The following is a 23,247-nucleotide window of genomic DNA, read 5'->3' as shown; positions in this document are numbered from 1 at the left end:
ATTTTGTGGTGATTTTGTGACTTTTTTTCTTGAGGATTAATAAACTTCACTTAGAAAATGTATCTTGAGGTTGGGAGTGTGTGTATCTTAAGTCCTAGGTTTAATCCCCAGTACCACACACACACACACACCCCAAAAGAAAACAAAAAAATAAAATGCATCTTGGTTCAGGTGAGTTCTGAGATGTTCTAACTGGTCCAAAGCTAGAAGGTTAATACATGCTGGAAGATGCAGGGAGAGAAATAAACAAGAATGGCAGGATACTGAAAGGAAGTAAATATGCGTGACTGAGGTAGAGGCTGAAATGGTGGTGTTGGGGACAGTTGATAAAAAGCTTTGAGTTCCAGGCTGGTGACTTTAGACTTGATAAAATAGACCTAGGGAGCGGCTGGTAGTGATTGAGCTGGAGAGTGACCTCATGAGAAGGGAATTTGAGAAAGATTATGCTAACAGCTGAGGATTATGTGAATTGGAGAAGAGACTGAGCTTTGAGGGTCTGTGAATGTGGCTGCTAGAGTCCAGACAGTCCTGTTTCCCTTATCCTTGAATCTGAAAAAAAAAAAAAAGTTGGAACATTAAAACAGTTCTGAGTTACTAATTTAAAGTGAGAAACATTTTTATCCAGTTCTTTGTCCTAAAGGCATTTAGAATCTAACCAGAGGCGCAGCTTGCTATACACAGACTTAAAAGCAAAGGAGTAAAGTGAATGATTGTGCCGGCTATTGTCTCTTTCTCCTTAGAAGGACATATATGCTTGATTTCTAGATGAAAATAACCACATCATCTAGAGAGGATGCCCACCAAATGATAGATTCTTTGTTTCTTCCTTTTCTAGCTAGGTTCTAGTCAGACTCATTGTAGAGCAATAAACAGACTTGATTATATTCCAATCTTGAGTATACACCATAGTTGCTTTGAATAGGCTTTGTTGTTTTGCCACAAATATATAAATTGAGAAAGAGGGGTTTAAAATATAAAATCGTCTCTCAGTATCCATACAGTTGGTTCCAGGGTGCTGGGTAGATACCAAAATCTGTGGAGCTCAAGTTCTTTATATGAAATGGTGTAGTATTTATATACCCTCCCTTATACTTTAAAATCATCTGTAGATTACTATTAATACCTAGTATAGTGGAAATATGTAAATAGTTTTCATACTGAATTGTTTAGGGAATAATGACAGGAAGAAAAGTCTGTAGTTGAGTTAGCTGTTTAGTACAGATGCAGTTTTTCCCCCTGAATGTTTTCAATCTGCACTTGTTTGAATCCATGGATGAAGATCTCATGGATACAGAGGACCAATTGAACTGAATTTGGATTGCTTCAGTGAGAAATGTCCAAAAAATTGAAAATGTGAAGCTTTAAAAATTTGAAAATGAATTTGGGACTTGTATAGATTTTTTGGGCAGAACTAAATGCATTATTTTTTATGTAATAACTTGTAAAATCTTTGCAAGTGTATTCAATCATTATTAAAACTGTATACTTATACATCTATATCCTCCACACAAGATAGTGAGCTTCTTGGGGCCAGGATGACTCTTATTCATCTTAGTAAAGTACTCAGCACCCTATAGGTGCTCGGTGTTAGTTGAGCAAATGAATAAGAGTAATTTGAGTAAAAGAGATAAAGAAGGAGGAGATCAGTGGCAGAGAAGCCCCAACACAAGATCATTAACTCTGGCCATGGGGAAGTCACTTGGGTGCTAGGGAGGAAGTCAGAATTTAGGAAGCCAAAGAGGAAGTTGATAGAGAGGGAAGCCATGAAAGAGAATCCCCTTTAGCATTAAAAGCACATCCCAGCTAGGATTGTGGCTCAGTGGTAGAGCACTCACCTAGCACATGTGAGTCACTGGGTTCAATCCTCAGTACTACATAAAAATAAAGGTATTGTGTCCATCTAAAAATAAAAAATAAAAAAAAGCACCTCCACAAAATGCTGGAAAAAGTGCCTTCTAAAGGTTTGTATCTTTTTTCCTTATCAAGAGCCACCTGTGCTGTGAACACCAGGGCCATCACTTTTATTGATGCTTCCTAGGTTCCTTGCCCCCAAGGGGCCAGCCTTCATCCTGAGTGAACCCTTCTTCGCTCTGCCAGCTTCCCTTGTTGACTTAATATGGTGTCCTGGGTTCTATTCTCAGGTCTGCTGTGCAATGATCCACACAATGTGTCCTTAAGCAAGTCACCCGCTCTGGGCTTCTATAGTCCCCTGTGGCTGGCAGCACGTCTGGGAGTATGCAGTTGACTGGAGATGATCTGACTTGCTCTCTGCTGCTTTGCAACAATAAATCACTTCAGCAAACATCAGCTGTGTTGCCTTCTGCCCTCTGCTTTGTGTCCTAAGGCTGACTCTCACCCTCCTATTGTTGGGCCTTCTAGTGTGCATCTTTAGGCAGCTCGCCCTTGATTGCAGCACAGAAATGGGCTTCAGACATTTAAAGGGAGTGTTGAGTGAGTAGGCCAAACCTAGGGCACTTTCTCCACCTCTGCCCAGGCAGCCAAGGAAATAAACTTTGAAGGGATGATTTAAAGTGCTCTGACTGGGCTGGTGTTGTGGCTCAGGGGTAGAGGGCTTGCCTACTATGCGTGAGGCACTGGGTTCTGTCCTCAGCACCACATAAAAATAAAATAAAGATATTGTATCCATCTGTAACTAAAAAACAAATATTATTTAAGAAAAGTGGTCAAATGTTATAAAAAAAAGAGCTCTGACAGCCAGTGATACCGTGGTCCTTGAAATTTAATTTGAGACATTTTTGCCCTTCTTTTTTGCCCTCTCCTTTGAATTTTGGGGTCTAAAGGCTGACTGAGCCTCCAGGTTATCCTTTGCTTCTTTTCTTCCTTGGTGGGAAGGAATCTTATACACAGAGGATTGAGTTAATCATTCTCCTGACTTATGGCCTTTCCATGTAAAGCTTTTTTTTTTTTTTTTTTTTTTTTGGCAGTACTGGGAGTTGAACCCAGGGCCTAGTACATACTAGGCAAGTATGATCTATACCCCCAGCCCTATTTAAGGCCTCTCTTATATAAGAACTTTATTCCCTTTTATCTCATTGAGCCATCTATCCAAATCACGCCCACCATAGACAATCATCAGATATTTTTAATATGTATTTATTTATTTGTTTGGTATAGGGGATTGAACCAAGGGGTACTAAACCAGTGAGCCACATCTCCAGCCTTTTTTATTTTTATTTTGAGACAGGGTCTCACTAAGTTGCTGAGCCTGTCCTTGAACTTCCTCCTGCTTCAGCCTTTTTTTTTTAATATTTATTTTTTAGTTGTATGTGGACACATACCTTTATTTTATTTTTATGTGGTGCTGAGGATCAAAGCCAGTGCCTCACACATGTTAGGCGAGCACTCTACTTCTGAGCCCCAGCCCCAGCCCTGCTTCAGCCTTTTGAGTAGCTGGAATTACAGATGTGTGCTACCTCACCCAGCATCCAATGTACCCAAAATGTCATCATTTTAACATGTAATTAATATACAAATTACTAATGAAATTGATTAAATTCCTTGTTGTACTAAATCTTCAAGATCCAGCGAGCACTTTACTCTTAGTATAATATCTCAATTTGGATTCTAAATTTTCATCAGAAGTACTTAATCTGTAGTTAGATTTCATAAAATTCACTGTTGAAAAACTAGATTCACATACCTAAGTTTTCTCAAGCATACTTAAAAGTTTTCCAGTAACTGAATCAAGTACCAAAATAATTATTTTCCTTTCATATTTACATACAAATTGACAAATCAGCTTCATTTATTTTAGAAAAATTGACTTTGAAGCAAAAGCATATCAGTTTCAAAATGCATCTGTCCAATTAAAGTCACTAACTCTTATGATATTTTCCTATATTTACTAGATAGCTAGTAATATACAGTCTGTAATTAAGGAAGTTGTATCTTTGAGTTAGTTGTGCTTCTCACCTGTCTTGTTGTGCTGTCCTTGGGCATATAGGTTGCTTTGGCCAACAGTGTGTACCTGTGTCATTGAGCTCAGGGGGTCCTGGTAAGGGGGTAAGCATGGTAATTAAACCCCAAAACCGAGAGCCCTAGGCACAGAGACTCCTAAATAATCAGATCCAACCCTACAAAATAACTCTTTCTCTTTATGTTAGGAATTCACCTCCACCCTCCCCAGGGAGAAGTAGCCTGAAGAGGAAGACCTTCTTGAACTCTCCTGCCCTGGAAGTTTAGAGGGGCTGAGGAGGGGAAATATCTGTCCAAGGTTAGGCTGCCTCCCTCCTACCTGTTTTTATCAACTCCTTGCAAGCGCAGTGCATTTTCATGCCTTGATGTTATTACCTTATTGACACCTGGACCACAGTTTTGAGTCATACTGGTAAGCAGGTGGCACTGTTTGTTCCAAGATGGTAGTAGAGGAAAAGAAGGACCAGAATCCCAATAATTCCTTTTTTTTTTTTTTTTAATCTTTGCAAAGCTACTCCTGGCCACATCCTACCCTAAACTGAAGCTACTCCTCTATCACATACACCCTGGTTTAGAGGCCCTCCCTTTTACCCAAGAGGTTCTTCACTATTTTCCTAATTTCTTGGCATTTTCTCTTTGTAATTTTTCTGTTTGATCTTGGGAGAGGGAGTGGCAGGCATGTTAATCACTTGTTTAATCCTCGGGACCACTCTATGAAGTTATTAGCAGTCTCATTTCACAGATGAGAATACAGGCTTGAAGAAATTAACTAGCTTGCCTGTGTTACTGAGTCAGGACTTCGATCCAGGCAGTCTGGCTCCTGAGTGGGCCCTCTTAACCTTTGCCTCGCAGGAAAACCCAAATTATTTCCAGTGTCCTGTGTGGGGATGTGCCGGGTTTCTGTTCTTGCGACTAAAAGACTCAGGGGTCACTCTAGTTAAACTGGGCTAACTGGGCTGCACGAAATAACCACACAAGAGACACAAATACCTTTTTCTTTGGGGTCGCTGTGACGGCTCCTCTGACCTTAAGGGTCTGCAGAAAGAGAGAGAGCCAGAGCACCTGCTGACCCTTTTTATTGAGGAGAAGCTATTCAAATGAGGCAAGGGGTCAGGTCTCAGGGGGCTGAGTCTATCTTCATGAAGTCCACTGTCAGCAGGTTGACTGACACCTGGGTAGGCCACACCCAAGGGCACAGTAAGAGGAGGGGACACACACAAGGCACTTCCATGGAAGATTCTATCCTAAACAGGGCAAGGGGTTATATTACAAAGGAACAGGTGAGCATAGCTTCACCCATGGGGCTGTAGCAAGACACACCCATTTCTGTGACTGAGCGCCTCAGCACCCAGCTGAGGAGTGTAACTCAGTCACCCATTAGGTTGGCCTCCCACAGGGATGCATTAATGGAGAGTTGATCAAGGCATTGTCTGGCAATGTGCAGGCTTAAGAGAACTGAGGAGAAGAGAGGGAAAATGACAAGGGCAAGGCATTAGCAGCCAGGCCTGCTGTCAGCAGCATTTGATCCTGGGCAGGAGACTGACGGATGGCTCTCAGGGCAGGACAGGCCCTGTGTGGCTAGAAGTGAAGGGAGGAGGGGTGAGCATCTGCGAGCCCAGCCCACACAAGGACTGATGTCAGTGCTCTGTGTGTTAGTCTCCAAATTTGACATCTGATATAAACTTGTTGGTGTGAAATTCTATCCTGCATTTTCAGTCCACTGGATTTGAAGTCCTTCCAGGGCAGCAGTTGGGCCGGAACGACTGGCCCAGGCACCACTAGATGCTTCCCAGAGGTGGCTGTCAGGCTGCCAGTGTGCACAGCTATACTTGTCTCTTCACACTTCTGCATCTCCTTCTTTCCTTTTCTCTGATTGGCCAACATGCACTGGGGGTAAGTCTCGGTTGTAGACACTGTGAAGGAGACTCTAGATGGATGAGACTTGAAGGTCAAAGTCAGCAACCAGGAAATAGATGAGGAGCACAGGAAGGTAAAACCTCTGACTCCAGTTACTGGACTCTAATGAGTTTCAATAAAAACAAGGCCAGTGTCTGTCTGGTGTATGCTCTAGATGTACAGCTCTTGCCTTGAAACCACTGTTTCCTAGTTGCTTCTGAAATGCCAGGCACTTTTTTTTTTTTTCCTCCTGGGGTTGCTAAAATAGAATCAGAAACGGATTTGAAGAGCCTCTCCTTCCCCGTTGTGGCGCCTGTGGGCCGAGGTTTCAGGCAGACAGGCTCCTCCTTTGAGTGTCCACGGACAAGGCAGGCTGCCTGGCCCTAGGGACATGCCACATGCTTTCTGGGCCACAAATATTTCACACCCTGGGTTCCTAGCTGCCTCCCAGCCCCCTCTCCCTTTCCTTTCTACCCTTCCCTCAATCCTAAATCCACACTTTCCAATCCTTTTGGCCACTATCACCTTACTTTGTCTCTCCTTCATGTGGACCCCTCTCCTGGAGTTCCTTCAGGGAAATCTGAGCAACCTGTTCGCGTATGGCTTTAAATGCCTGGGAAAGCAAAGAAAAATGAACTTGTATGCTTGTTTTCTTGTGCTAGGGGTTGTTTGCAGAGCCTCATGTTATTTCTCATAAATTTCATAACTTGAGAAGGAGATGTTTACTTAAAGGTCATGAGGATTCTTAGCCTGAGATTAGGAAGTAGTAAATCCAGGCTTCAGGGGATCTGTCTGCCTCCAAAGTCCACACTCTCTGTCTTGGGGTGCCCCTGGAGCCCCGTTCAGTATTCCCACCTTATAGTGCTATTTCCATGGAGACTTAATATTTTGCTTCTACCTATAATTTTTTTAAAGGAAAGAAAAGATAAGAACAACCTCCCAGCCCTCTTTTGAGGGATCATACTTCTTTCTAGAATTACTAGAATGACTCGTTTTTTAAATTGGTTTTTAAACTGGGGTTATATGAGAGCATTTCATTTAGTGGTTATTTAAAAAATTTAAAACCTTGAAACTATTTCTTTGAAAATGATCCTGGGAATCTCCATGTATAAAACACACAAGGGGGAGCTGCTTGAAGTGGCGGTGGCAGAGGGAGCTCCTAGATCCATGTCCTTTGCAATTAGAAGCATGTCTGTGGAATTTTAGGATTGCTTCTGTTGAATGTTCTTTGAAAGTTTCTGATTATCTCTTCACTTTAGAGATAGACTGAGGCCAAGAGAGGCAAAGTGGCTGGGGCAGTTTGGACTAGTGACTGGTCTCCAGCTTCCAGGGGTTCTGCCAATCTTACAGGTGAGAAATTGTCCTGGAAAGTCCAGGTATCTTTTCTGCTTCTCTCAGCTTTATTCCTCTTTTTCCTCTGAATTTTACAAGAAACTAAAGATTCTGTTCAAAGCAGTTCTGTGTGGTAGATAATTTTTTTCTAAAATATTTTTTTGGCATTCAAAGGTTTTTTTAAAAACAAAAAAATAGTATGAGCTCGTTATAAAAATTTCCATTAATATAGGAAGTGAAAAATTTTAAAAAGCTGCAAATTGGCATCATCCTCTCATTCTCAACCACCAAGTCCCCAGGGGTGTCTCCTGTTGACAGTTGATGGTGTATCCATCCTGATCTTTCTGATGAACACACAAACATGTATGCTTCTCTCCCCACATAAGTGAGACTATAATATAAATCCATTCAAGTAAATGCTTTCAAATCAGACACACCTCACTTTTGGCCTCAATCTCTGCATGTGTAAAATGGGAGTAAAAAAATAGTATTTGTAGGATTATGGTGAAGATTTAATGAGTTTTTATATGAATAGTGCTTAATTGTGGCTGGCACAGAGTGAGCATAACACACACACACACACACACACACACACACACACACACACGCGCGCGCACGCACCCGCGCGCGGAGGATTGCAGACTGAGAAGTAGAATAAGACTTGAGTCCTACATTTTCTGACCTCCAGTCTCCTAACTTTCTACTGCCCTCTGCTTCTCAACAGGGTCCTCTGCACATGGTTTAGTGATCAATCCCCATTGAATAAATGTGCGTGGATGAAGGGGGCAGGCAGGTAGTAGACCTAGGGACTTGAGGTCTGTGGAGCTGCTCTGGGATGGCCGCCCTAGAAAACAGAGGCTTTCATCCCTGGGATGGGGAGGGTGTGGGGCAGCAGGGTTGTCTGGCTCAGCTGTTGCCTCAGGGCTCCATGCCGGGAGAGTTGAGCCTCAGGGCAGAACTGAGGGCGCAGAGTGGCTCTCAGCTTAAAGGATCTTGGCTTAAAAGGAATGTGCAGGGGTTGCCTCTGCTCAGGAGGGGCTAAAAAAAGCCCCGCGTCCCCTGGGCTTTGTGTGAGGGTTATCAACCGCTCAAGTCAGCTCATCTCTCTGGCTGCTCTGGCATTTTTGAGAGGGTCTGTTTTCCTGGCCCCTCTGGGTTTCCACCAATTGGCGGGAAGGAGTCAGCCGTCCCAGAGGTGGAGGCTGCGAGGAGTGAGGTGTGTGTGTGTGTGAGGGGGCTGGTGGCCCTAAACCTGGTGACAATGCACAGTTGTCAGCTGTACCCTGCTGGTGTTTCTTCCTTTTATAGTCAGCAGCAGTTGCTCTTGCTCTTACCCAGCCCCTCTGTGGGGGCTCCTGCCCAGGATAAAAGCCGAGGGAGGCGGCCTGGTCTCCTATCTCATCTCTCAGGAGTCGCATCTCTTGGTTCCTTCTTAGGTCCCACCTCCACTGAAGATCCCAACAAGACAAGATGCCTCCCAAGAAGCCTGAACCTAAGAAGGAGGCGGCCAAGTCAGCCTCAGCCTCTGCCCCAGCCTCTGCTCCAGCCCCTGCCCCAGCTTCTGCTCCTGAGCCCCCCAAGGAACCTGCCTTTGACCCCAAGAGTGTAAAGGTGAGTGAAGTTCAGGAGGGTGGGATGATATTCAGGGTTCTATTTGTCCTGGAGCATAGAGAGAGCCCTCACAGAGGTCAGACTGGCATGAGGACTATGGTGTCCATGCCCGAGATCACAGCCCCAAGGGCCAATGGAGCCAGTATTAGACTCGGGCTGAGGGCTGTCTGTGGCCATAGGCTTTTTCCCTTTAAGAACAGGATACTTCATCCAAGGAAGTCCTGTTTGGCATCTCAGATTTGCCCAGCAGAGTTGAGAATGGTGGGAGGTATAACCAGTCAACCATCCAACCTTTTTAAAGGCCTTTGGGGGCCATCATAGTAGAGTAAAGGAAACTGACTTTCCTGGAGGTGGTTTGATATCTTTATGGAGCAGACACATAGCAACAGCTGCCGGTGTAACTAGGAGTAAGTGATGTCTGCAGTCAGGGAGGATGCTCCCAATGTGCGGGAGGTCTGGGAGAGTCCTCACTCACAAACACCCTGTAGAGGGTTGATGGGGTGGGAAGGAAGGCTGTAGATACAGTAAGAAGAGCCTGGGTCCTTCTTTTTCTCTTTCCTTGCCCAAAGGGGCTCCTCCTTTTGTGGCCTGAGCCCCTATTTGTAGTTTGCTGCGGACTGGCCCATCCCAGCTGAGACCTCCTCTCTAACCTTGCCAGGAGCCAGGCCTGCTTCCCTCTGGCCTCCGCAGCTCTACCCCCTCCCTGCCCTGCCCTGTTCCCTCATCTGGAATGCTCCCTGGAGCTGGTGTGGGTCCTGTGGGCTGACTTAGTAATTTTAGGCCTCCCTTAGCTATCTGACCCAGCTGCAAAGGAATGAACTGGGAGGGGGTGGGCACAGGAGGGAGGGGTCAGAAGCCTCTGGAGAGGAGAAATTTTAAGTCATGACACCAGAACTGGAGAGGTCAAGTGGCTACTGGTATGAGGAGCTATTAATAACATCGAAGGAGTGGTAGGCCCCCCAGGGATCTCAGCTTTAGGGCAGTGGCTGGGAGTGTAAGGGGTCAGGTCAAAATAGAGGCTCAGGACCAGGTTCTGTGACCAATGGGAATAGAACCCAAGGTCCAGGGGCTCTAGACGTAAGACCCTCCCTGGCCTCCTCAAGATTTCCCAGTACCCACAGGAGGGAATGCCTTATAATTATCGTCGAAGACCTTGGGATTGAGCCACAAGGGGCAGGAATTAAGTAGAACTGACTTGACCAGGGGGTAGAGGCGGTGGCCCCATTCCTGGGCTTGGTTATGGCTTCCTCTGGCGAGACCTAGTTTAGTACATGACCTTAAAAGTATTTGAAGGTCTCTCTGTCATATGTCACTATGGACTAAGACTGGCAAGAGAAGCTCACCATCCGCCCTCAGGAACCCTCCTCATCTTTCTTTGATTTATTCTGATAAAGTGCCAGGCCTGGTCCCTGGTGTCTGGGAGGGAGTGGCCTGGTGGTATCATGGGGGCCCTTCCCTGTGCCTATCACTTCCCTCCTTCCTCTCACCTCTCCCAATTTCCTATTGCAGTCCTCTTTTCTGGTGGTTTTTTGAAATTGCTCTAAAGTATGGGGGAAAAGAAAAGCAGTGTCTTTCCCAAGATTCATTTTTTCCTTTTATTATACTTACTCAATGCCTTTGTTTATAAGATTCTTTTCTCAAAGAGAAAGCAAAGGTAAACTTAAGTCAAATGTGTGTGGTTCTGTGTAGCCAGACTTCAGCTTTTATTTACTTATTCATTTTTTTGGTAACAGAGATTGAACCCAGGGGTGCTTAACCACTGAGAAACATCCCCCACTGCCCTCCCACTTTTTAAAGAAGCAAACTTAAAGAATTTGAGACAGGGGCTGGGGATGTGGCTCAAGTGGTAGTGTGCTCGCCTGGCATGCGTGCGGCCCGGGTTCGATCCTCAGCACCACATACCAACAAAGATGTTGTGTCTGCCGAGAACTAAAAAATAAATATTAAAAATTCTCTCTCTCTCTCTCTCTCTCTCTCTCTCTCTCTCTCTCTCTCTCTCTCTCTCTCTTCTCTCACTGTCTCTTTAAAAAGAAAAAAAAGAATTTGAGACAGGGTCTCACTAAGTTGCTTAGGGCCTCTCTAAATTGCTGAGGCTGGCCTCAGACTTGCGATCCTCCTGCTTCAGGCAGGCAAGCTGCTGGGATTACAGGATTGCACAACTATGCCCGGCTCCCAGACTTCATTCTTTTATACTAGTTTCTCTTACATACTTTTCCTGGGCTTAAAGCATTGCAGAGTAAGGCCTACTATACCTTTTTCTCAGAGAGTTAATGCAGAGCATCCTTTATCCCATTTAACATACTCACCACTACCCCAAACCCACATTTGGCAAAGTCCATTCCTAGTTTCCTTGCAGAACTAGGACTAGGAATAGTGGCACATGACAAAGATGCTCCAGGGTAGCAATCACTGCTGCTGGGGAGAGGAGGGGCTGGAAGGGGTGGGATGCCATGAAATGGGTAAGGACGCTGAGGTGACATTTCAGGTCTTGGTGAACATGACTCATGGCTGGTCATTGCCATTCATTTTTGGAACCTCCTACACTCCTCCTCTGTATTTATTCAGCATTGAATTAGGCATCATGGGAGTGTCAGGTCCACGGCCCAGCTGTGCCAGGGCAGTAGGATAGGTTGCCAAGAGGCCAAAGAAAATACCTGGGAATACCTTGTATGCATAAGACTTTGTAGGGAAAGCCAGTGGCAATAGGTGAACAGGCAGCACCTGTGTCCCTCACTGCGCTTCACCAAGCAGTACCTCCTCTCTCACACAGCACCTTCACAGTGGTGGCCGGCTGGATGAGTGACACATGTCTTTTCCATGGGGCCCTCAGTTCCGCCCCAGTTTTCTCAGGGAGGGGTGTGGCTTTATATTTGGCTATAGATGCAGTGATATCATGAATTTATTTTGCTTTGTCCCTTGTATGACCAGCATTCCAAGGAGCAGCTATCCTGGTGTCCATGCAAGAAAGCAGCTTTCTACAGAAAACACTAAGTTGCCCTAGATCTCAGCATGCCTGAGAGAAAGTTGGTGTCTTCCTGGTAATACTTATTTAGGCATTTGGCCCTGGGTCAACTCTCATGGTTCCCTGGGCTTGGCTAGGTCCTTGTGAACTAAAAGGGGCATTTCAGGGACATGGTATTACTAGCTCCTTTTCTTTAAGGACAATACAGGGGAGAATCCAAAATTTATTCCTGTATTAAACCAATATTTTTGTGAGTGGCTACTATGTACCAGGTATTTCAGTGAGCAATAACAAAATCTCTGTCCTGCAGGAACCCTGGCTTCAAGGACACAGGGTACACATGGAAGACAATGACTAGAAAACTATCACAAAGCAACAAAGGCCCATGTAAAGGACTCTTGCTGTTCCAAAATGTCTAAGATTGCAATATGCTGAAGGAGGGTTTGGGGTGGTGACCAGCGATGGAAGGGAAAGCTCCATTGAAGGAGGTGGATCAAGTAGAAAAGGAAGAAAATCTAAGGGTGGGCACCCAAAGCAGGAGGAGTTGCAGCTTGTCAGAGGGCTGTGGAATGGGGAGAGACTGAAGGGTAGATGTGAGAGCATTTTAAGGGTGGCCAGGATGAGGAGTTTATCAATAGGGAGTAGGTTCTCGAGTTATCTACATGATTTTTCTTTCTGTTTCCCTCTGGGTCTTGAGAGAGGTTTGGAGGCTGTATACTATGTGTGGCCTGTGCACCAGGAGGCTGGGGGCATACGCTCGGCATGCATCTCCTTCCTGCTGGAGGTGACCAGGCTTCCCTTTGGAAGCTGTTAACAGTCTGTACCCTCACTCCTCTCTTTCCCTCCCCACAGATAGACTTCAGTGCTGACCAGATTGAAGGTGAGTACAAACAACCCCACTTTCCCCTCTCAGCTGCATTTTTTTTTTTTTTCTGGAGGAAGACGAGAAGGCACAGACCAAGGCACTTTCTATGGATTAACTCGTTTAATTCTTATAACAACCCTACATGGTAGTAACTACCAACCCCATTTTCTAGGTGATAAAATGGAGGCCCTGAGAGTATGGGTGGGGGTTGTCCAGTCTCACTCATCAGTCAGTGGTGGGGCAGGGTTCACACCTAGGCAACCTGATTCTTCTGAGATCAGATGAGATTGGGCATGTTCAGGGTGGCATGGCTGTAGACAGCAACCGGATTCTTAATTGTTCAGCTAGACAGCTTAGAGCATAACAGATGCTCAACAAGTATTAGTGCCCTTTCCCCTCCACCCTAAAGAGCTATCCAAGTTATTTGGAAGCCCTCATTTCTGTTCCTGTTATTGAAAAGTCCTCCTTAGGTTACTAGCTTCCCTCCCCATCATGAGGCCTGTCGAGATGCTAACCCACTATGATTGTTGGGCCAATGGTGACCTGTGGGAACCCCAGTTCATCTGCGATCCCATCATGCACTCTTCTCTACCTTGGATGGAGATGATTTATGTTTTCTCAATCTTACATAAAGTGTTGTTAAATACAACTTCAAGCTAAGCTTCAAGATCTCCTAGCCTCTGACCTGATTTTCACCCCTTAGTCCCTCTTTTGTTGGGGTCTGATGTTTCAAGAATGAAATGTATACTGGCAGTGGTGGTGTGCACGTGTAATTCCAGTGACTTGGGAGGCTGAGGCAGGAGGATTGAAAGTTCAAGGCCAGCCTCAACAACTTAGCAAGACCCTAGGCAACTTGGTGAGAGTCTGCTTCAAAATAAAAAATAAAAGGACTTGAAATATAACTCAGTGGTATAGCATCCCTGATTTCAATCCCCTGATCCCAATTACATATAATTTTATTAAAAAATAAAAAAAATATAAAATATACATATACACTTATACATAAATGCACTAAAATTATCAGGACTGCATTTACAGATGTTTGGGTTATTTCCAGTAAGGGAAAACTTCCTAGCTGCCGGTCAAAGGATATGCACATTTTAAATTGTGATAGTTATTGCCAAATTGCCCTCCAAAAAAGTGATGCAGCTTACCCACAAATAGAGCATGAGAACTGGCATATGCATTTTGAATGAGTGAATGGAATCACACTGGCATTTGTTTTTTGTTGTTCTTTGTTTTTGTTTTTTGGTCCTGGGGATTGAACCCAAGGGCACTTTACTGCTGAGCTATATCCCCAACCCTTTTTATTTGTTATTTTGAGACAGGATCTCACTAAGTTTGCACTCTGTTTTTGTACTCTACTGTGGATATTCACTTTCAGTCAATAGTGTTTGGAGTTCTGTGGAATTCTTAAAGTTAATTTTTGTGCATTTTAATGAAATATATACTTATGCATTATACAAACTCCACAACACAAATGAGGACTGGAAAATCAATTAGTGATAAAATTTTTCTTTTCCCAAATGGAAATTTTTGTTAAAGCCAGGGGGATTGTTAAAATTAGGGGGATTGCTCACTTCAATCTTTTTAAAAAGTTATTTTATTTATATATTTATTTATTTTATGTGGTGCTGAGGATCAAAACCAGTGCCTCACACATGCCAGGCAAGCGCTCTTCCACTGAGCCACAGCCCCGGCCCCCTATTTAATCTTTTAATTTGAGACATGGTCTCACTAATTTGCTTAGTGTCTTGCTAAATTGCTCAGATTGGCCTTGAACTTTCAATTCTCCTACCTCAGCTTCCCAAGTCACTGGGATTACACATGTGTCACTGCTGCTGGCTTGGTTCTTTTTAATTCAGAAATTCTGTGACTATTTAGCATTCTATAGTTACCCTCTCTCTGTTTGGAAATAGTTGTCACCCCCCCCCCCCTTTTTTTAAAGACTAGTATTGTTGAGAAACATGTTTTTATTTATTTATTTTTTATCTTTATTTTATTTACTTATTTTTATGTGATGCTAAGGATCGAACCCAGAGCCCTGTGCTTGCTAGGCGAGTGCTCTACCACTGAGCCACAACCCCAGCCCCTCAAACCCCTTCTTAGCTTTATGTTTATTAGGTGATAAGGCCTGAATTTCTTTTATGCTTTTCCTCTCATATGAACTAATTTCTAACTCTTGAATTCCTTCTCTGGTCCCTCCACATATTACCATAACTTTCCTTCTGGAAAGTTATTGTCACCATTGCACTTGTTCTAGGAGGCACTGACTACACTATTGCAGACTATTGAGGAAAGGCTTTTCTGGGCCCATGAGCATCACCTCTAATGCCACTGGCTTTGTTTTTTCCTAGTAACAATCAAACTTCAGCTTTGATTTGTATGTGCTTGGTGGACTTCCCAGCAGGCCAGGTATAGTTGGACCATTCGTGCAGGCACAGCAAGCAGGCCTCTTCCTCTTCCTCCTTTCTCTCCACCATTTCTATTTGGCTTCCTTAATAGATGCTCAGTAACCATGCTGAGCATTTGCTCTGCATTTGGCTTATAAGTGAAGATAACAATGCCTACATCGTAAGTTTTTTTTTAGTATAATTTTAAAAAAAAGATTAATGAGTAATCTATGCAAAATTACCAGCTCAAAGCCTGTGCTCAAATCCTAAGTAATTGTTCTTATTATTCAGTTTTTCCTATTAAATATCACTATATCTTTTTTAAATATATTTTTTAGTTGTTTATGGACTTTTATTTTACTTATTTATATGTGGTGCTGAGAATCGAACCCAGTGTGTCACGCATGCTAGGCAAGCACACTACAACTGAGCCACAACCCCAGTTCACTATATCTTCTTAGATGAGGAAATTCTCTCTTTTGTTAAGTCTGACTTCACTCTTCTGAATGAACTAGGAGAAGATCAAAATATCTGGGTTCAGATTCAATTATTTAATAATTATTGAACCTGAATTTGTGGCAGACACCATGCTAATTATTTTAAATATTAGGAAATTGAATTCTATAACAAGATGTGAGGAGTTGTTATTTCCTTTTTACAGAGTAGGAAACTAAGTTTCAGAGAGATTAAGTGACTTGGCCAAGATCAAAAAGTTAAATGATAAAGTTGAGATAAAACTCAGTGAAATGATACTAACAGTGTTGTGTTACTGTGTGATACTAACAGCATTGTTTTTTTGGTAAATTATGTCAAGATTTTTACATATATTATTTTATTTTCTTATACTCTAGAACTAGTCTAAATATAATTTAAAGACCCTATGAGGTAGGTGTTATTAATAAAAGAGATTAAATGTTCACTTTCTCAAGGTCATAATAAGGAAAAGAAATGGAATTTAAATTCAGTTATTGATTTTGAGTTCATATGAAGTCTAATAAAGAGTTATAAGTAAAGATCCAGGGGATGTGCTTTGATATGTAGAATGATGTCTAAATAATCCATATATAGCCTCTAAGGAAAAAAAGCGTTTCTAAAGCACTTAAAGAAGATTAAGAACAGCTTTTCTCCTAAGAACTTCACACATTCTTCCTTGGCTTATACTGTTAATCTGCTTAGTAAACCACTGCTTTGTGGAAATCAACTTCAGTGCTACTCCCAGTACAAATGATCCACACTAATGAATTGGTTGAATCCAGATTAATGAAGAATTAAGGCTCTTTGCAAAAGTCCCAGGAGTGCCTTAGTTTGACCTTGCCCCTTGGACACCTGCCCTGCTAGCCTCGAGGAGTCCATCTTTATAGTACTGACTTCCCTCTAGAACTAGGAAACATAGTTGACCACCATTCATGGATTCCCTTATCACATGCAAGACACCATGCTTGGAGTGCTTTGTGATCCCGCCAGCAACCTGCTCAGGTGGACATTGTATCCCTACTTAAAGCTAAGAAATCGAGGACCCACAGAGGTTGGCAATTTGCCCAAGCAGCATATGGATCAGTGGCAGAGCTGAGGTGGTCTGACTGTGTCCCAATGCCACCTTACCTGGATGAGGAGTCCTCTTTTAGCCTGGAACAGGCAGTACTGATAATAGTTGATTCTTGAGCAGGTATTATCACTTAGCAAAGTACCTCCACATCCTGCCACCTCTGTTGACACTGGGGAGGGGTGGTGAGGGAGAGCTATCACCCTCTTGTTTGCACAAGAAAACTGAGACCCAAACTGGCTTGTCCTTCTCTGGGAGCCAGAGCTGAGGTGAAAACCCAGGGACCCTCACTCCTAGGCTGGGCCTATTTCAATTCTCTGTTCAGCAGTCAGGACTCTCAGCTACACCAGGGAGGGGTGGAGGCAGGGGAGACATTCAAATTGTGTAGCAATGGGCTGATAGGAGACAGTTCAGGCCAGGGCTGGACCGGACACCAGGCTGCTACTCTAGTTGACAGAAGATGGAGTGGGGACAGGTTCCAAGGAGAGCCTGGGACAGGGGCCAAAGGAAAATATTGGCTTATTTCAATCACACATTAACCTGTTATTCAGTGGGGTGGAGGCTGAGCAGACCCTGGCCACTGCCTTCTCTTGGGACCAGCAGGCTATAGCTGACTCTTCTCTCTACAGAGTTCAAAGAGGCCTTTTCGTTGTTTGACCGGACCCCAGGTGGAGAGATGAAGATCACTTATGGGCAGTGTGGGGATGTGCTGCGGGCCTTGGGCCAGAACCCCACCAATGCTGAGGTGCTGCGAGTGTTGGGCAAGCCCAAGCCAGAAGGTTAGTGTGGGCCCCTGGCTGACCTTTCCCAGCACTGCCCAGCAGCTCCTGGTCCAGATTCAACTCCTGTCAGTCTCACTCTCTGTCCTCCCCTTTAGCCCTTCAGGACCAGCCTCCCCTACCCAGGTTACCTGAGTCCCATTGTGAGAATTATCTAGAAGCCTTAGCCTTAGATGACTCTTGAAGAATGAAGCCTGTGCTTGCTCTTGGTTCCCTCATGAGGCTGGGAGCTCATGGAGGGCAGGAGAGACCTGCTACTGCTTCAGTGTCTTCCTCTGACCCCCTCCCCACCAGCTGTCAGGGACATGGCATGGGCAGGAACACTGACTGGAAATAAGATAACTAGTCACCCACTATCTCTAACCCTGAAGCTTTTAGTTAAAGTGTCTGTCACAGCACCGTGTCCTGTGACATTGTGAGTCGTATCACACATTGTTCCTAATAAATGGTAGAACCCTGAAGTTGGCAAATAATTTGTTTAATGTAAATTAGAAGAGATTCAAAATTAGCTCTACAATGAAGCATCTTTCCCTCCTTTGAACCAAAACTTGGTGGATTTTTTGGTGAGAATTTAGAAAGTGGTGCAAGGACATATGTCTCATTTGTAAATGTCAACTGTTGTGTTTGGCAGTGAAATTAACAGCTACCGCCAAACACACACAGCCTGTCCTCAAGGTGTGGAGCTGAGGGGATCAGGTGGACCTGGTCAGGGGCACTAGCATGGGTGGGCTGTCTCTAGAGGGTACCTGGGTCTCAGATTGGTCCTCTCTGCCTCCCTTGGTTCTGGCCTCTTCCCCTTCTCCTCTGACTGAAGATAATAGTGATGGGGGCAAATATTGTGGGCAGGAAAGTGTCCAAGGGCTATGAGATTGCCCATATTATCAGAGCTTTTTAGAGGTCAATAGATAAACTGGGCTGGGCACAGTGTTGTACGTCTGTAATCCCAGCAGCTTGGGAGACTGAGGCAGGAGGATTGCAAGTTCAGAGCCAGCCTCAGCAACTTAGGCCCTGTCTCAAAATAAAAAACAAAAAGGGATTGGGGGTGTATCTCAGTGGTAAAGCATCACTAGGTTCAATCTCTGGTTAAAAAAAAAAGTCTACATTGTGAATATGAACCCTGGGGCCTGGGCTGTATGGCCTTTTGGGCTCCTCAAATCCTGCTGCTGCCATCTGCAGCTCCTTTGCCAAGGTGGCCACCTGGAGCTCTGAGATGTGGGTGGAGTCAGGTTCCTTTTTCTTCTGCTCTTCTTTGCCTGGGAATAGACTGTCCTGGGCCCAAGTCTCCTGCTCTGCTCTTGTGGGCAGCTCTGCGCCTTCCAGGGCGATTTCTGGGTGCTGCCAGGGCTGGGGTGAGGTCTCGGCTTGGCTGCCTACTCCCTGCTTATGGCATTTCCTTTGTCCTTCCTGATGCTTGCTGGAAGAGATGAATGCCAAGATGCTGGACTTCGAGACGTTCTTGCCCATCCTGCAGCACATCTCCCGCAACAAGGAGCAGGGCACCTACGAGGACTTCGTGGAGGGGCTCCGTGTCTTTGACAAGGAGAGCAATGGCACGGTCATGGGCGCTGAACTTCGGCATGTCCTTGCTACCCTGGGTATGCAAACTGAGCAGAGGTGAAGCCCTCGTGGGAGGGCGGGAGGGCTGAGAAGGGATAAGGTGGCTTGTGTTGCGGGGGTTCCCAGCGATTACGTCTTGACCCAGCCTCTCTCCCTGGGCTCTTGAGGAACAACCTCCCCCAGCTGGGTTTGCTCTGCAGGCACCACAGCTTAGCAGAGGAGAGTAGTGGCAGACAGGGGTTACTCCTGAGGCCTGAGAGGGAATCCCCATCTTCTGTCCTTGTCTTCTCTTCAGCCAATGGGCCCTGGAGGTTGTAGAAATGGGGAGAGGCTTCAGGGAGTGGGCGGGGCCTTAAAGCCGTTGGCCCCACCCTCCAAAGACTTGTTATGAAGCATTTCCAGATGCAAGAATCTTGGACCTTCAGTCTTAGGGGACACTTGGGTTTTGTCTGTGTCTTCTTTGACATTTGTAATTAAGAGCCCACGACCTCCCAACCCCCACTTCAGGAGAGAAGATGACAGAGGCTGAGGTGGAGCAGCTGTTATCTGGGCAGGAGGACGCCAATGGTTGCATCAATTACGAAGGTATTGCTTCTGCTTTGCTTCCTCAGGGCCCAAGATGGGTGAGGGCACGGTTAGCTGACGGCTCAGGGTTGGAGGATGTGTCTTCAGATGAACTTTGGTGGACTCCCAGGTGAATGTGTTCTTTTCCGTCCTGGGAGTGAATATCCCGGTGGAAGGAAGGAGCATGGATTTAGGAGAAAGCTCTGTGATGCACTAGCTGTGGGACTTTGGTCAAGTTACATATCTTCTGAGCCTTAGTTATCTCACCTGAGTAGCCAGAAATGCTGGCATCTTTCTCAAGGTCATGGGGGATAATGTAGTTCATTTCATTTGTATTGAAGATCAGCACAAAGAGCAGACACAACAGAGTTTAGTCTCTCCCCTCTTCTACCTCCTTCCCACCAACCCTCAAATAAGAGAAAGAATTTCAGTCTGGAGAAAGGGTGGTGGGAAGGTTTGAAAGGTGGGAAGAGGAGGCACGTTAAGAGGTGGAGAGGAAAATGAGGGCTGAAAGGGGGCTGAGTCCACAACTGATTTTCATTTTCTTCGCCAGCCTTTGTCAAGCACATCATGTCTGGGTGAAGCAGATTCCTCCAGGGTGAGTGCAGCCTCTCTTCCGCGTCCCTGAAGGGCCTTAGGGACAATTTCATGTGCCCTAGAGGTCTTGGCTTCAAGTCTGACCCCTGGAGAGGAACCAAATGGGCTGGAGATGTGAAAGCAGCCTGCCCCCGCCCACTGCTCCCCTGGGCCCTTCATTTCCTCCCTACCATGCCTCCCACCTTCCCTTGTCCCCCATCTTGACCTCTATTGTCACATCTTCTTGCCTGTCTCAGGGTCTCTCAGGCCTGAGGTCCCCTGTATAGGCTGAGCATGAGAAAGCTCCTCCCAAGTGGAAGGGAGAGTCCCTGACCAATGGTCTTGACCCTGTTCCTCCTCACTTCCTTCCCTGGGCTCCTCCTGAGTGTGGGGTCACCAGACAGTGATGTGAGGCTATGAGTATGGGAGGGTGACACACACTTTCCATCTAGCACTTTCTTTCAGGTGCCTTAGCCATCCCAGAGTGAGTGAACAAGAGGCCCACAGTAACCCATCCGGAGTCCTGGATTTACCACTGCACCACACCCCAGGACCCTGAGGCCCAGGGCCCCTTCTGTAAATAAACCACCCTGGCAAGGTTGGGCTTGTTCTCTGGTTCTAACCAGTCTCTGAGTGTTTTCTTTTCTTTCTTTTTCTTTTTTTTTTTTTTTTACCTAATTAATTGAAATTTCTCTGTGCGTGATGTCACCCGAGGCTTCATGTTTACTCAGTGAAATGAGTCATATCTGGGGAGAGACAGGCCAAAAGCCCATGGATGGAGAAATATTAGAGTCAGACACATTAGCAAGAGCTTTGGAAGGATCTGCCAGGAGGAGCCAGTAGTTTCACTTCCCCCCAAGGCTCGCTGTCCACCCATCTATCTCCTCCCCAGGGGAGCAGGAAGGGGGACACCAGGAGCTAGCCAGGGATTCTGCAAAGGAATCTTTCTTAAAAAAAGAAAAGAAAAATGTGGACTCAGTGGTGGAGCACTTGCCTCGCCAGTGCAAGGCCCTCGGTTCCATCCCCAGGACTGAAAACTTAACGTAACATAAAACTAACATCTTAAACCAGTTTCAACACACAATTCACCCCTGTTAAGGATATTCACATTGTTTGTGTAACCAATCTCCAGAACATTTTTCATCTTCTCAAACTGAAGCTCTGTACCTATTAAACAACTCCCCACAGGGCTGGGCTTGTGGCTCAGTGGTAGAACGCTTGCCTAGCATGTGTGAGGTGCTGGGTTCGATTCTCAGCACCATATATGAATAAAATAAATAAAGGTCCATTAATGACTAAATTTTTTAAAAAAGTAAACTATTAAAAATAAACAAACATTTGTAATGTTTGAACAACTAATAATAATAAAAAATATTTTATAAGCATGAATCAGTAATAAATAAATAAATAAATAAATAAACAAACAAACAAACAAACAAACAAACAAACAACAACAACACTCCCCATTCCCTGCTCACTCTACTCCTTGGCAATCATCTCTTACTTTCTGTTTTTATAAATTTGACTACTCCAGATGAGTAAAATCATGTGGCATTTGCCCTTTTGTGACTGGCTTTCCACCGAGCCTGAAATCCTCAGTGTTCATCCAAGCTGCATCATGTGTCAGAATTGCCTGCCTTCCTCAGGCTGAAGAATTCCCCATGGTATGGACAGAGCATGGTTTAGCTTTGGTCCTCACTTCTTAATATGGGCTCTGGAGGTGCCTCTTCCTCTGAGTGCAAGGCCCCAGATCCCTGACTCAGCTCTGCTTGTTCTGAACATCTCACTGACTCCAACTCCCCATCCAGGAAAGGGTCAAGATCAAAGGGTCACAGACTTCAGGTTAGAAGGATGGGGTGTGGGGAGAGACAAGTGAGAAAAGGACAGATGAACCAGTGATTGAGAAGAAGGAGAAAGATGCTGTGAGGAAGCTCAAGATGTATATGCATAGAAATGCTCATAGTGGGGCTGGGGATGTGGCTCAAGCGGCATCGCGCTCGCCTGGCATGCATGCGGCCTGGGTTCGATCCTCAGCACCACATACAAACGAAGATGTTGTTGTATCCGCTGAAAACTAAAAAATAAATATTAAAATTCTATCTCTCTCTCTTAAAAAAAAAGAGAAATGCTCATAATGGAGCCCAGGGACTCATTATGAGGGTCCCTACACCCTTGAAACTGCCCAGGGTGGAGTGGATATGTCTCACAGCCTTTCTGTTGCCCTGCCTGTTGGGCACCCAGCCATAGAATTTTGTAGAATGTCTATGAATTCCAGGCACAGCTGCTGGTGTCATGGGAAGCTGAGAACTGTGAATCCAAATTTGTCCTCAGAATTTCATCCAGCTGGGGAGAAGAGAGGGAGGCTCTTGTGTATCTCTTTCTTCTTTGAGGAAGGGCACTAGCTTTGGGAGACAGCAGTTCAATCATATATCCAGAGTTGGGAAGGGGTAATATGTATCCATCCATGGGTATAAATATCCATATATCCATAATTGGGAGGGGGTCATGGAGTCCAACGGTTTTCTTCTTCTTTTTTTTTTTTTTCCTGGAGTTAGGGTTTTCTTATGTTGCTTATGCTGGCCTTGAATTTAAGATTTTCCTGCTTCAGCCTCCCAAGTAACTGAGATCATAGCCACTACTTCTAGTTTCTTCTCAAATTTTGTTCTAGCTCTATAGCCTTTTAGCCTTTTACACAAACCGAAGAGAATATTCACGGGGGAAGTCAATGCACAAAGCTGGTGTGAACAGAGCTGCTCTGGTTGAGGAGGTGAGGGGCTACATTTGGCTTCTTGCAGCCTCTAACCGGGCTCCTTGAAGATTATTAACTTAGTCAGAACTTCTAGTTGTAAAAAAAGGCAATGGTTTCTTAGAGGCAAAGTGACTCACCCAAGGCCACAGCTAGTAGAAGTCGAACTCAGGTCCCTTGATTCCCATATGTACATATATTTTTGTCAACATATCAAACTGCCTTTTGAATCTTCTCTCATTTGTCCCTTTTCTCTTTGAGTGCTCTTTTTCGATCTTATTTACCACTCCTTTTCATAATTATCAAAAAAGATATTTTTGGTACTGGGGATGGAATCCAGGGGTGCTTAACCACTGAGCCACATCCCCAGCCCTTTTTATATTTTATTTAGAGACAGGGTCTCACTGAGTTGCTTAGGGACTTGCTAAGTTGCTGAGGCTGGCTTTGAACTCGTGATCCTCCTGCCTCAGCTTTCCGAGCAGCTGGG

At 44.9% G+C, this 23,247-nt stretch overlaps 1 protein-coding gene across 3 annotated transcripts; it reads left to right on the top strand.

Moving 5' to 3' along the window:
- Positions 1-5,676: 5,676 nt before the first annotated feature.
- Myl4 (myosin light chain 4) lies at positions 5,677-20,636 on the top strand. 3 transcript variants are annotated; one of them, XM_040268645.2, is made up of 9 exons: positions 5,677-5,829; positions 7,092-7,182; positions 8,601-8,775; positions 12,590-12,617; positions 17,168-17,317; positions 18,739-18,912; positions 19,382-19,459; positions 19,992-20,036; positions 20,480-20,636. In XM_040268645.2, exons 3-8 carry the CDS (start codon positions 8,635-8,637, stop codon positions 20,018-20,020), a joined length of 600 nt encoding a protein of 199 aa, XP_040124579.1. In that variant the 5' UTR covers positions 5,677-5,829; positions 7,092-7,182; positions 8,601-8,634; the 3' UTR covers positions 20,021-20,036; positions 20,480-20,636. The 3 variants fall into 3 exon arrangements, with proteins under 3 accessions (XP_040124579.1, XP_040124581.1, XP_005328227.1); XM_040268647.2 differs by lacking the exons at positions 5,677-5,829; positions 7,092-7,182 and adding an exon at positions 8,230-8,380 and having other exon boundaries at positions 20,467-20,636; XM_005328170.5 differs by lacking the exons at positions 5,677-5,829; positions 7,092-7,182 and adding an exon at positions 8,231-8,380.
- Positions 20,637-23,247: the final 2,611 nt, after the last annotated feature.

This window comes from Ictidomys tridecemlineatus, chromosome 3 (assembly GCF_052094955.1).
Source record: "Ictidomys tridecemlineatus isolate mIctTri1 chromosome 3, mIctTri1.hap1, whole genome shotgun sequence".
NCBI lineage: Eukaryota > Metazoa > Chordata > Mammalia > Rodentia > Sciuridae > Ictidomys > Ictidomys tridecemlineatus.
This window is presented reverse-complemented; position numbering and strand designations above follow the sequence as displayed.

Bases quoted from the DNA above. Each gene is read 5' to 3' on its own strand.
- Myl4 (XM_040268645.2), top strand. From the start codon at position 8,635: ATGCCTCCCAAGAAGCCTGAACCTAAGAAGGAGGCGGCCAAGTCAGCC. The intron at 12,618-17,167 runs GTGAGTACAAAC...TTCTCTCTACAG, and splicing joins CAGTGCTGACCAGATTGAAG to AGTTCAAAGAGGCCTTTTCG. The intron at 19,460-19,991 runs GTATTGCTTCTG...TTTCTTCGCCAG, and splicing joins TGGTTGCATCAATTACGAAG to CCTTTGTCAAGCACATCATG.